This window comes from Mesoplodon densirostris, chromosome 5 (assembly GCF_025265405.1).
Source record: "Mesoplodon densirostris isolate mMesDen1 chromosome 5, mMesDen1 primary haplotype, whole genome shotgun sequence".
Lineage (NCBI taxonomy): Eukaryota > Metazoa > Chordata > Mammalia > Artiodactyla > Ziphiidae > Mesoplodon > Mesoplodon densirostris.
In genome coordinates this window covers 10,663,532-10,677,086 of record NC_082665.1, presented here as the reverse complement: position 1 = coordinate 10,677,086, position 13,555 = coordinate 10,663,532, and the positions used below count along the sequence as shown (strand labels likewise).

The following is a 13,555-nucleotide window of genomic DNA, read 5'->3' as shown; positions in this document are numbered from 1 at the left end:
ATGGGAAGAGAAAGAAGAGTGTGGGAACTCCCCCAGGAGGAAGAAGCCCCACAGCTCCCCTCTCTTCTCCAACGCCTGCCTTTCTCCTCTCCCAGGAGCCCACAGGAAGGAGGATGTCTGTTCAGTATTTTTCTGTGCCTGTGTCTCGGGGATGTGTGTGTGGATGTGACCTGCTTGGGTCATCAGGGAGGCACTGTTTCCTATCCTTCCACCCTCAATGTCAACTGTGCAACAATCTACCATCTAAGTACAAATGCTCCCCAACGGATGAGGGGACCTACAAATTTTACAGCGTCCGGGGGTCTAAGAACTCGTATAATCCAGCCTTCATTCTAGAGATGAAAATAGTAGAGAATACTGGGGATGGTGTCTCCGTGGGAGAACCTGCTGGTCTGTTTTTACGCATGATCATCCTGGAAAGAGAGGTGTGTTTCTTCTAAAGAGGATCGAGAGATGGAGGGAGGGAAAGAGCATGTTTCTCTTTTTTGCCTTTAGTAGCAAAGGGGGTTCCCTCTCGCCACTCTTTCCCTCTGTGTACTGCTACTCAGAGGCCCAGCGTGGCAGGAAGTGGTGAGGTGTGGGAAGGAGAACAGAAGATGCTCAGTGAGTGCATGGGTGTCTCCCCAGCTCCCACTTGGAGGCTGGTGGAGGGGGCCTCAGAAGGCTATTCACAGTATCATCACCATTCACGAAAACTCATCATGATTTTGTGTGCATGCATCACAGAGTCTGGCATCTATAATTGTGAGACTGGCTCTGATGAGGATTGCTTTTTCCATTTGTAGGCTGGTTGCGATGGTGAGAGTATTGGAAATTGCCCATTTTGTCAACGTCTCTTTATGATTCTCTGGCTAAAGGGTGTTATATTTAATGTGACAACGGTGGACTTGAAAAGGTAAGACAGGGTTTCTGCAGTATTGACATAACTACCTAATTCCCTATACACATGCACAGATGGAGACACACACACAGAGACAGTCACACATACAGACACACACAGGCATACAGACACATATGCAGGCACACAGAGACACGGACACCGACACAGACACACAGACACACACACACTTCTAGGACCCATGGGTGATATCGCAGGCACGTCCACCCTGGGTCTGGACCCTGGATGGAAGCGGGAGTAGTGTGGGCCACACAGTAATTACAGAACGGGATCAGACGTAATCCAGAAGGAGTGGTGGTTGAGGGTGCGCCATGAAGAGCCTGCTCGGCCAGTTACCAGTCAGCTGTGAACCTCTCAAAAGCCTGTCCGGGGCTTCCCTGGTGGCGCAGTGGTTGAGAGTCCGCCTGCCGATGCAGGGGACACGGGTTCGTGCCCCGGTCCGGGAGGATCCCACGTGCCGCGGAGCGGCTGGGTCCGTGAGCCATGGCCGCTGAGCCTGCGCGTCCGGAGCCTGTGCCCCGCAACGGGAGAGGCCACAGCAGTGAGAGGCCCGCATACCAAAAGAAAAAAAAAGCCTGTCCGAGCACCCCTCCTGGCTGATAACACTGGGGAGAGTTGACGTTTCACCTCTGTCTCCGGATAAAGGGCCACACTCTCCTCGCCAGTAGGACAGTTTGTAAACCCACAATCGCCTTTGACGTTCTCAAGGGTGGTTTCTCTTAAACTGGGGAGGACACACTTCAGCCTGAAATGATCCAGACGCGGGCGCTTCCAATGCTGCCCTTGCCTCCCACCCAGGAAACCCGCGGACCTGCAGAACCTGGCTCCCGGCACCAACCCGCCTTTCATGACTTTTGACGGTGAGGTCAAGACGGACGTGAATAAGATCGAGGAGTTCCTGGAGGAGAAGCTGGCCCCCCCGAGGTGGGCCTCATCGAAACCCGTGTCCACGGCTCACTTGTCACTTCTCCCCGTTCACAGACAATTCCGTGTGTTGGTTTCCTCTGGCCATGGTACCTACTTCCCGAGTTGTACCTGTGCAGTGCCACAGAAAACACAGCGAGATTAGAAACGCTGAACTTAGGTGGCTCGGATTTCTTTGCTCCGCACCTGCGGTTTGGCAATTAGGGGTTGACGGCAGGAAGTGGGGAGGAAGTAGGCTGATGTCACGTGGGTGGGTCGTTTCTGCTGGAAGGTAAGGAGCGGGTGTTAGTACGCAGCATCACAGCGGGCTGGACCTGGAAGGGAACCTTCTAGTCCATTACCTCTATTTCAGGAGGGAGGGAACTAGACCAGTAAGGCCAGGTGGGGCCCCGCATCCCAGGATGAGAACAGTCCGTCCAGTGCTTTTCCCCTGGACGGCGTTGCTCTCAACTTTGAGGATGGAAAGATTAGGCAAACATTCAAGGGGCAGTTTTCATGTTGATATCCACTCAGAGAAAGTCACTTCCTCCCCTGCCTCACGTCATATTCTCCTAACTCAAACGTGGCTGATCTGTGATACTCTCAGTTTGAATTTTTCAAGGTACCCTAAGCTGGGGACCCAACACGCTGAATCTAACTCTGCTGGAAATGATGTGTTTGCCAAGTTCTCAGCATTTATAAAAAACACCAAGAAGGATGCAAACGAGAGTGAGTCCCTCCCATCTTCCTGTTTTCTGCTTTCTACTGGGACCTCCGCTCCGCCTCTGGTGTGGCTTCTTATAAGATCTTGGGAATTCTGACTCGTTTCACAGTGGGGAGGGACCTGTACGTAGAAATGAGGAAAAAGTACCTCTGACATTGACACGTGGGTTTCAAGAGATTGAGTGCTTCTTCTAGAGGTGGGGAGCCCAGAAAACCACATATTTAGGGGCAAAGAATCACCACCAGGGATTCCTTGCCGCACCATGGGACTCAGTATGAATGAAGCTTCTAGGGCTGCTTACTTCCTTATGTGATTTCCATAAAGATTTTTGAATAAATGAATGAGTTCTAGAAGTAGCAGTGTTGTGTAGATGGCAGAATCACTTTCCAGGGAGAAGGGAGTCCTTTATTCCGATCTCGTAAGTCCACCTCTCTCTTTCCCAAGTCTCCAGTGCTCACTGGCCGTGTCTCGGGAAGGAAGGGACAAAGTCCTTCTTCGGTATCTAGAGAGAGGTGACCCTAACTCCCATGGCTCATGTGAGTCATTTTTCCCCTTGTGTTTTAGTTTACGAAAGGAACCTCTTAAAGGCCCTGAAGAAGCTGGATAATTATCTAAATAGTCCTCTGCCTGATGAAATAGATGCCTACAGCACCGAGGAAGTTACTGTTTCTGGAAGGAAGTTCCTGGATGGGGATGAGCTCACGCTAGCCGACTGTAACCTCTTACCCAAGCTCCACATTATTAAGGTTTGTCCTTCCTCGTACCTCAGGTGCTGAATCCATGAATGGGGCTTTGTTTCATTTTGTTTTGACTTGTGTTCTTGCCAGACCTCGAAACAATCTAAAATGCGGACCCTTGAATTTAAACATCTAGCTTGTTTCTGTGTGAGGCAGGCAAGCCCCAAGTTTCAGATCTGTGGATAATATTCTCAGGTGTTCCTCAGAGCTTCTTAAGAAGCATCTGAGACCTTGGCTCCCATCCCTCCATCTTCACTGCTTCTCTTTTCGAGTCTCACCCCCAGAGCCTGAAGAAAAGCTATGTGAAAGCCACTTGAGGGAACACATTGATTATACCTGGTGTTTCATGCTCCAGGCTTGGAGAGGGTGTGTGGAATCTGCTAGTATTAAAATGTGAACTTGGGGAATTCCCTGGCTGTCCAGTGGTTAGGACTTGGTGCTCTCACCGTGGTGGCCCAGGTTCAGTCCCTGGTTGGGGTACTAAGATCCTGCAAGCCGATTGGCCAAAGCAAAACAAACAAATAAACAAACAAAACAAAACAAAAAAACCTGAGCCAACCTGGAAAAAAAAATGTGAATTCAGTCAATTGTTGGTGATGGGCAGGATAAGCCTAGCCCTGTCTTGGGACAAGAGAGGTTTGGTTCCTATCACCAACCCCCTACAGCTGGGGAGCAGCTGACAACTCCTTGGCTGAACCTCTGCCGGGTTTGGCATCCTGTCTTCCCAGGTGGTTGACTTGGACTTGTGACAAGCCCACACTTGGACTCCTTAGTTATGGCTGCTCTCAGAAGTGCCCCAGCCTGTCTATCACGTACAGGTGTTAGTTTTTATTATCATGATCACTGTTGCTATGTCCTTGGTCCTCAGTAGCCTCAGATGCCCCAGGAAGAAACTCAACCCTTGTTCTGGGGCATCTTTATTATTCAAATCCTACCAGCTCCAGAGCTAGGTCCTTGGTATAAGCATAGAGGAGATGGGAGAGAAGACACAGGGAAATACAAGCCAAGGACCCTGTGTTCTAATAACACATTTAATTAGCACTTAGAAATTTACAAATTAGGTTCACACAGTCTGTGGCATTGATGTCCTGGGGGCTACTAGCCACCCCTGGTTACTGCAAGTCATTCACTTGCCTTTCTCTTCCTTCCCTACTCCATCCCAGTCCTTGCCACATTTTTCTTCTTTCTTCTGTCTTCCCTGTTGTGCTCAGAGGGTACCAACTTGAAATTCCGGCCTTGAAGACACTGTTGATCCTGTAAGTGAATGTTCGTTTCCGTACCTCTGCCAGTCCTCTGACACTTAAAATTAGCGAAAGCATCTGAACCCCTCAAACCTGCTACATTGGAGATATTCTAAATTGGACATTTGGGAGCCAGTTTCCATCAAGTTATTGATGTAGTTGTGTTTGGCTTAGTCCCTTTACTGAATGTATTCTAATCATTGCTATGACCAGTGTGGCATGACAGAAGCACATGGAGGTTAGGGAAGGCAAGAGAAATACATACATACACACACACACACACACACACACATCAATTGCCACTTATTTAGCCCCTATAAAAAAAGATAGTTTAAAATGTCAGTAGAGGGGGTAAACTTCAGAGTAAAATAAAGCAGTCCATGGCTCCCATATAAAACCTAACTGCAAAATCTTCAAAGCCAGTTAGCACTCAAAATACCAAGCAGCTTACTGATCTTCCAGGATGGAGCACTTCTGAAAGGAAATGAGAATCAGTGTAAAGGAATTTATGGTAAAAGATGAGAGAATAGAGCAATTTATTATTTATTCCCTTCCTGAAACCCAGCAAAAACATTATGAAGGACTAAAGCATTATCTCCACCTTTTATAAAACTAGAAAAGGATGGATCACCCACTCAAAGACTTAGAAACTTCAGCCAGTGTGAAGGGTCACCGAGCCTAGGCATGCTTCTCTAGATCTTCAGCAAGGTTCAGATGGCTCTAAAAGTAAATATTACAGCCCTGAAATGCCCAACCCAGACTTCTTTGTTTGAGGACAGGGCATGGACTGGGCCACGAGAGAGACAGGGACCATCCCTACAGAGCTGAGATCTCTGTGGAGGCAGAGGTGAAGGCAAAACTGTTCAGAGGCACCATCTGTATGTTCACCACTGTCCTCTAATGCAAAGGTACAAGGAGGGGAGGTGAAGGGGAGGAGAGAAGACAAGTGGCATTCTGCTTTGTGACTGCTGAGCGGAGAAAAGAAACAAGCTCTGAACGAGTCAAAAGAGAGACTGTAAATTATCTGAGCTCCACGTGTAGCCATGGTGACCGCCTCTGAATCTGTGAGCCTCAGAGTGGAGGATGCACTCACCTTGACTTTGACCCTGACTCTAGCCCTAACCCTAATGTGTCCCTGGGACAGAGTGTAGAGCAGTGTTTGATAAGTGGGTGTTTGAGGGTAAAATCCATATTGGTCCACCTGCTGCCGTGCCTCACTCCCTTTGCCCGTCACACTGTTTTTAAACAAATGGTAGGTCCACTAGATCCGCCCATTTAAAGATGGTTAATAACCAGAAAGAATCCAAGTGGAATTTCTATGTGGATAGAGATGATCCAAAGGGAGGGGCAAAGGTTAAAGAAAGAACAAAAGAGGAAAAGGCAGATGAGAAACACGTATCTGATAAAGATTCCTCCAGTAAACCAAAGAATTTTTCAGACAGATATTTCTCTGTGGCCTCAAAAAAATGAAAGAGAACCTTTGGTGAAAACGCTCAAAGACAAGTCACAAGATACCAAAAAATATAATGCCACAAGGAAGATGAGAATTAAGCTAGTAGAACTAAAAAACACCCTTAAAGAAAATAATTTCAGAAACAAAAGTGATATGAGAAGTAGCAAGAAGTGGAAAGAGACATGGCAGAAATTCATCAGACATCGGAGGATGGGCCTGAGAAAATGATCCCAAATCAAAAGGAGAAGAAGCACGAGGTAAAGGGTAATTAGCGAGACCCCATAATCAGAAAAAAGAGAACAGGAAAGGAAAAAGAGAGAAAAAGAAGGCTCAAAGGTAAATTATTTTGAACTAAAGGATGACCTGAACCTTTAGTTTAACATGTCATGATTAGAAAAATATTGCCCAGAATAATCAACACACTATCACATATTTGGTAAATTACTGAACTTTGAGGATAAAAAAGAACCCTTTGGGTGTCTAGATGATGATGATGATAATGGTGATGATGGTAATAATAATAATAATAGTAATAATAAAGATAAAGCCACCTACACAAGGAGGGAATTCAGACTAGCCTCATATGTCTCTAGGACCACATTAAAACCCAGAAAACAGTGGTTTAATAGTTAAAGGGTTAAAAGAAAGGATGTATGATGTAAGAATTTTATATCCTTGTAAATTGTTGTTTTTACCTAGACTTCTGGTCTCAATGAAATAAGCACTCCTGGGCCATTTTTAAAAATAAAATTGCTATATGATGAAATAATAAAAAATGATAATAAAATAAGAATCCAGAAACAGAGAAGGTGTGTGGTATAGAAGGATTGGTGATAAATATAGAACCTATTTAAATCTAAAACCAGAACTAAGCCTAAACAGCAGTGGGAATTATAGCTACTGGAAAGAAACAGAATATAGTAAACTTGGATGTTTTACACCATTGGAAAGAGGATAAGGGAGCAGAAAAGAAAAGAAGTGTAGGTATACTAATTTCCTCATTTGTCATTATCAGGAGTAAGTAGAGATCATCTAAAGTTGATAAATCAAGAAATAAAGAATTCTTATTATTTAAAGTTATTTAAGAAACCACTGGAAGAGTTAAAACAGACCATAAACCTTCTAAACCACCAGAAAGGGAAACACACACACACACACACATGAACACAGAAATATTCACAGAAAGTTGGAAAACAAAGTATTACATTCATAAGATATAATACAAATACAAGGTTACGTCTATGAAAGGCATATAGATAACAAACTTTCTCAGAAATGCTAAAATAAAAAGAGGGGCAAAGCTAAGCCAGGCAAATGCAAACAAAAGGAAAGCAGAATTCTTGACATTAACGTCAGTAAGTTTGAATTCAAGCAAAAGATGTTAATTTAGGAGCCTCTCTGAAAGTTCTGTGGTCTTGTTTTACTGCATCAATAGCTCCTGGCCTCCAACATCTGAGAAATAAGTCCCGAAGATCTTCTAATTGGTGATACATTCCATGCTCACGCCATCCCCATGTCCCAGGAGCCAATACAATGGAAAGGAACAAAGCAGAATGGGCTGTTGCAGCCCTGGGTCCTTGTTATGGGATGAATCATGTCCCCCAAAATTTATATGTTCAAGTCTTAACTCCCAGTACCCCAGAACGTGACCTTATTTGGAAATAAGGTGTTATTTGCAGATGTTATTAGTTAGGGTGAGTAGGGTGGACCCCTAAGCCAACATGACTGGTGCCCTTATAAAGGGGAATTTGGACACAGACACACCAGCACGGGGAAAACGCCATGTGAAGACGGGAGCTGTGCCCCCACAAACCAGAAGCTGGGGGAGGAACCTGGAACAGGTCCTTCCCCAGAGCCTTCAGAGGGAGCCCGGCTCTCCTGACACCTTGATCTTGGACTCCTGGCCTCCAGGACTGTGAGAGAATACATTTCTGTTGTTCCAAGCCACCCAAGCTTGTAGTGCTTTGTTAAGGCAACTCCAGGAAACTCATACTATCTCCAACAGTATATACCCTCCTTTGTGATGAATTCCCCAACGGTACCCTTCCAGCCAGAGGAAACATCTCCCATCATTGTGTTGTCCTGATGTTCATTCTCAGCTACCCTGTCCGTACATCCACTATTTCCACGAGGATGAGAATAAGGATTTTTTGGTTCATGAATCTATCCTCTGCACGTGGTAGACCCACAGTGAAATGATCCTGTCAGGGGCAGAATGATAGAAATCCACAGGAGTAACATACACAGGTATTTGGGATTTCAGGAGGTGAGGCTCAGCAAATAGGAAAAAGAGAGGGCACTTCACAGTGATCCTGGCACAATCTAAACTGAAGATCCAACATGAACCTCAGGCACAAAATAACACAGCAGCAGAACACAGGGAGAGAAAACTGCCAGAAACACAAAGAGAAATCCACTGGAGTATGGAGCAAATTCATGCCAGTGGGTCACAAGGATCGTCTGTGATAAATTGATGGGCATGGTTCTGTAGAGCCTCTGTTTTGAGTCCCACGCTCAGTATGCCCCGTGCAAACTCAAAATGCAACTCAGAGCAGCCCGAACGGCTATAGGATGACATGGCAACTTGAGAAGGAGAATATATTACATGCCTCAAAAGAATGGATTGTCTGATCTAACTGCCTATGTTAGTGGGTTGTCCCTTTCTGACTATTTCCTCTTCATTTTCAGATCGTGGCCAAGAGGTACAGAGATTTTGAATTTCCTTCTGAAATGACTGGCATCTGGAGATACTTGAACAATGCGTATGCTAGGGATGAGTTCACAAACACGTGTCCAGCCAACCAGGAGATAGAACATGCATATTCAGATGTTGCAAAAAGAATGAAGTGAAGTCAGGGTGTTTTCTGTCTCATCTCAGTCGTATGAGCTAGACTATGAAAAGAGTGTGTGTTTCTCTCCCAGTAACCATCCTTTGCAAAATAATGCCCATATTTTAACAGTGCACAGGCCATAGCGTGATCCACACAACACCAAATGATACATAGTCTTGTAATTTGTCAACTCGTGTATCTGAATAATACCAGTATCTGTTGTTATACACACCAATTATCCAATTTATATTCATTTATGTCTTTAACATTCTGGGACCTGCAACACATGCCCTAAATATCTGTAATCCACAATATTTAGGGCATGTGTTTTGCAGTTTAAGTTTCAAAGCAAATAAGGTTTGGTTCAATTCCACCTTTATTTAAAAAATTGTATCTGTCTCTGATAGTTTTTAATCATGCATAGCCTATTTTTTTTTCTGTTCTAAAATAGTAGTTTAATATTTTTCAGAACAAAAACTCTGGTTTTGTAATTACAAATTACACGCTTATTTTAATATTTTAAAACAATGTCAGAGGGTATAAAGAAGAAAGAAAAAAATCACCTACACTTTCACTACACTTAGGTAACTACCGATAACTTATTGGTGAACATCTTCCAAATCCTCAGACTCTCTCTTTCTCACACACATTCACACCGCACATAATTTCATGCCTCCATGGTATTGTGTTAGTTTATTTTCAAGGACTGGTGAGGGGACCCCTTGGTAATGCCTTGATGGTCAGCCATAGAGGACCTAAAACAACAGATTCAGCAATGCAGAGCTCAAGAGGGCGCTTGTGGCCAAGTTTCACAGGGATGGAGAACTGTAGGGTCACAGACCCACAGGGACTTGCAGGGACAAGCAGGGACCGGAAGCCATGGAGGGTCCCCACCTGCCTTGTTCCTGCCTCTGTGATGCCACTGCTCCTGGTTCCAGGGAGGGGATGGAGGAGGGTGCCTGTCTGTGTCCTTTTCCAGCTCCCTTTCGGGGTCCTTTTCTTGCTCACCCCCTCTCACAGAAACCACGCCTTCAGGAGGACTCTTGACATCAGCTGTGTGTTGCAGAATCTCCCTGCCCTGTGTTGAAATGGGGACCAAGCACACCTTGATCCCTTCTGATGGCCGCTCTCTCCAAGACATAACACTGCGCCTCTTCGGCCATGATGCCGTGTAGGGCTAGCCCGGATCTTGTTGCTTCTCTGCTCTCTCTAGTGTCATTTCGAGGTCAAGCAAGGAAAATCCAGAGAGATTAGATTCATGGTGACTCCTCTTGGGCAGTTCTGACAAATAGTCATGCTGGGGAGGAAGTGGAAACTACTGAGTCAAAAGAGCTTCTGGTTCATCTGTGACTTCCCGTGCCCCATCCGTGAGTCAGCCCCTCAGGCGCAGCTCCCTGTGGGCTGGGGCCCGGCTCCTAATCAAGCCTTGGAGGACAGAATGGGAGGCTGTTTCCATATTCATCAAGATTCACTGGGTTTGAGTGTTATCTGCCAGGCTGTGTCCCTTTGACATTTGTACACACCTTCCAGAAGACCTGCTTGTCCAGTTGGTGACGGCATGTGGTTGATGTTAAATGCTCGTTAGAAAAAAAATACATACGCCTGCTCACCGGGTGATTCATTTGGAAGAGAGGAAAATGCATTAACAGTAACCGTTCTGGGATTTAGTGAAAGATGTCTAGTGAGAGAAACAAAGTCCTTGAGATGGTGGCCACTTTCTCTCCCCTCTTGCTGGATGCTACGGTTTTACTGGAGGCGGCCGACCCCAGCCCTCCACTTGCTTTGTTAGCCATGTATTTTTGGAGGTTGTGTCTAGCATGTGCCGCCATGATTCCTGTTTCACATCTGTTTAGGAGTCAGATTTTTAAGATGAGTTTTACCGTGTTACAGTTAAACTTAGTACATGAATTGACTACCTGATGTTACTAGTGCAAACTTTGTATTTTTAGAGGTTAAAGTAATCTACATAAACTCCGTGATGCCTTAAAAATTAAATGAATTATAAAAATGTTTACATGGAACCAATATCTTTGATTTTTCTTTTTTTTACTTTGCATTCTCCAGTGAGATATTGTGTGTGTGTATGTGTGTGTGTGTGTGTGTGTGTTTGTATCGTTTCACCTGATCCCTTGCCTGATGGGAAAAGGTTGTGTAGTAAGTCACAGGATATGATTTGCCCCAGGACACACATCACTAAAATGACCCTGATCCGCATCATCCTAGGGATAGTCCTATACTATAATTCTCTTTTAAAAAAGTAGGATGGGATAGAGTTAATACTTACAGGAACTTTAGAAGGGGGACCCCACTGAGATTTAAAGAAATAAAATGAATGGGAATGAGCTTCCTTTAAAACAGCAAGAGCAACTTTGGACCAGAGATTATCAGTAGTTGAATTCGAGATTATCTGTATTTGAATTGTGACCCACAAAGACATTCTAATGGACCCTTAAAGAGGTCTGAAAAAGCACGTGTAACCTGTCCTTGTCCAGGTGGCTGAAATAGAGGCCCTGCGGACTGTTCCATTTTTAAGTGTATTTGTAGGAAATCGGCTGGTTCCTGGCAGCCTTCCCCTCCTGGGGGCCCTGCCCTGCACACCCCCTTCAGAGGCCTCTAAAAAGCTATTCATATGTGGGAAGGTGGGAAATATTCCAGGGCTGTTCAGCTGGCTTAAAATCTATTAGGTGTGGGTGTTTTTCAAACGACATGCATTTGTTCTTCCAAGCATACCGTGCAGAATGCAAATACAAGTTGTGAATGCAGCACTCCTTTGAGGCTGATCGTGGGAAGGTTCTCAGGCTGAGGGGATTCCGTTCTTGCTTTTAGTTGCCCAAGAGGCTGGACAATTCAGAAAAAATTAGCTTTACTTCTGAACATAGAATCTCCAAATGTAGGCTGAAAGAGAATATGTGTCATGAAGTTGTACTTTCTGGACACGGTCCAGCGAGAAGGGATGGAACGATAGAATGTAGCTCAGGAAAGAAGTTTCAGAGACCAGAGTTCTCAGAAGGTCTCCTGTGATCTACGGGACCATCCCCAGGAATTCAATGTATGCCCAAGCCCTCCTGTCCAGACGGACAGACGGACACACATGCACATACTGCATACATGCACTCACATACATACACACATACTCTCATACACTCACAGTCACAGAGACACACATTCACATATACACACACTGACCACACGGTCACAGCACTTTCACACATGTCCAAACGTGTTGATATACATTCACACACATATACACAAACTCATCCACATTCACACACACAAACACACTCATGCAGTACACGCACACACACACTCACACATTGGCATACACTCATGTACCTACATATGTACACACACACGCACATACACACGACCTGCAAGGCGAGATCTGGGCTTCCTTCCACCCCTCCTTCAATCACTGACCAGAAACACACTCTTAGCAATATTCCGTCCATGTCTCCCCCACAACTTCCAGTGGTTCATAGTTAGGATTTGGAAAAAAAATTAAAGAATAGCTTTTTTTAAATAAGAAAAACCCAATCTTTCTTTTACAGTTTAGAGAACCAAGATGTGTATCATTCTAAGAACATATGACTCACAAAACCCTGGATACATAAAATGGATCAATTAAGGGATGTTTGTTTATGTTACAATTCTGAATTTTTCCATATGACCAGTTTCCCTTCACATGTTTGATTTGAGCTTTAACATGTGAGGGCACTTTGGGGTGTCAGAAGACCAGTTGCGTGTGGTGTATCCCCGTGATTCGCTGGGGCCTCTGCAGGTGGTGGGCCTTCCCGGGGTCCCTGCCCCCTGCCCGTGGGCTCAGGGAACCAGAGGGGCGGCTGCCGGCCATACGGCCTGTGCTCGGGCAAAGTCACCCTCCCACTGCAGAGGGTTCCAGCCATGTCTCCCTTGCCTTGAACAGGTCACTTAGGGAGAAGGTCTGAGCTGCCATTTTTGTGTCAGGCCACAGTCCAGGGGAAACTGTGTTCAGAATCAGGGAGTTACAGATTTGGGGATGGAAACATCTATTTAGGGAGTAAGGCCTGGTACTGGGTTGACAGTGGACCTTAGAGCATCTGCCTTTCATCTCTGCCCTGTCAGAGACCACTGCCCATGTGGCCCCGCCTCTCTCCCATGGCCCCTGGACCTGGCAGCCATCCCAACAACCCTCTTGAAGCAAGGCCACTTTTCTTGATGACACACGCACTTCCATCTTTTCCTCACTTCCCTTTGGTAAGGGGCTCCCTGACGTACCCCTGGGTGAGTGGACTAGGACAGTGGCCATCCGTGACTGCCCAGGGGATCACCCACAGCTCAGCTGACCTGCCGAGCTCTGTTCCCTGCAAAGCCATCTCTCCAGGTGGCTACTGTGAATCTGAGTCAGGCCCCTTCCTGAAAGCCAGACCTTCTACTACTGCTACACACTTAACTAACACCTACTAGAACCCGGGGAAGCCGGTCAATCTTTCAGATCCCCTCAGGCTCCAGGTGAATCACTCCAGAAAGAGGGGAACCATCCTTACTCAGGTGAAAGGGGGTGTTGAAATAGCATGAAGGGTTTTTGCTTGATTGCTTTTCTCTGACATTAAGTGCTAACAAGTTAAACATGTTTCTAGCCTCGTCCCCATAAGGCACTTTGAAGCAGTGGTGATGTTAAAAAAGAAAAAACAAAAAACAAACAAGAAGACACATAGGATCCTAAACTGGCCCTCAGTACCTCTGACACATCTGAATGATCATTGACTCTCTGAGCCTCGCTCTTCTCAAC

General features: G+C 45.6%; 1 protein-coding gene across 1 annotated transcript in view; it reads left to right on the top strand.

Moving 5' to 3' along the window:
- CLIC6 (chloride intracellular channel 6) overlaps positions 1-8,806 on the top strand; it is a 46,308-nt gene extending 37,502 nt beyond the window's left edge. The window contains exons 2-6 of the mRNA XM_060098771.1: positions 786-895; positions 1,697-1,822; positions 2,424-2,530; positions 3,090-3,271; positions 8,645-8,806. Of these exons, the coding sequence (XP_059954754.1) occupies positions 786-895; positions 1,697-1,822; positions 2,424-2,530; positions 3,090-3,271; positions 8,645-8,806 (687 nt within the window). The remainder of the gene's footprint in view (positions 1-785; positions 896-1,696; positions 1,823-2,423; positions 2,531-3,089; positions 3,272-8,644) is intronic.
- The last annotated feature ends 4,749 nt before the right edge of the window (positions 8,807-13,555 follow it).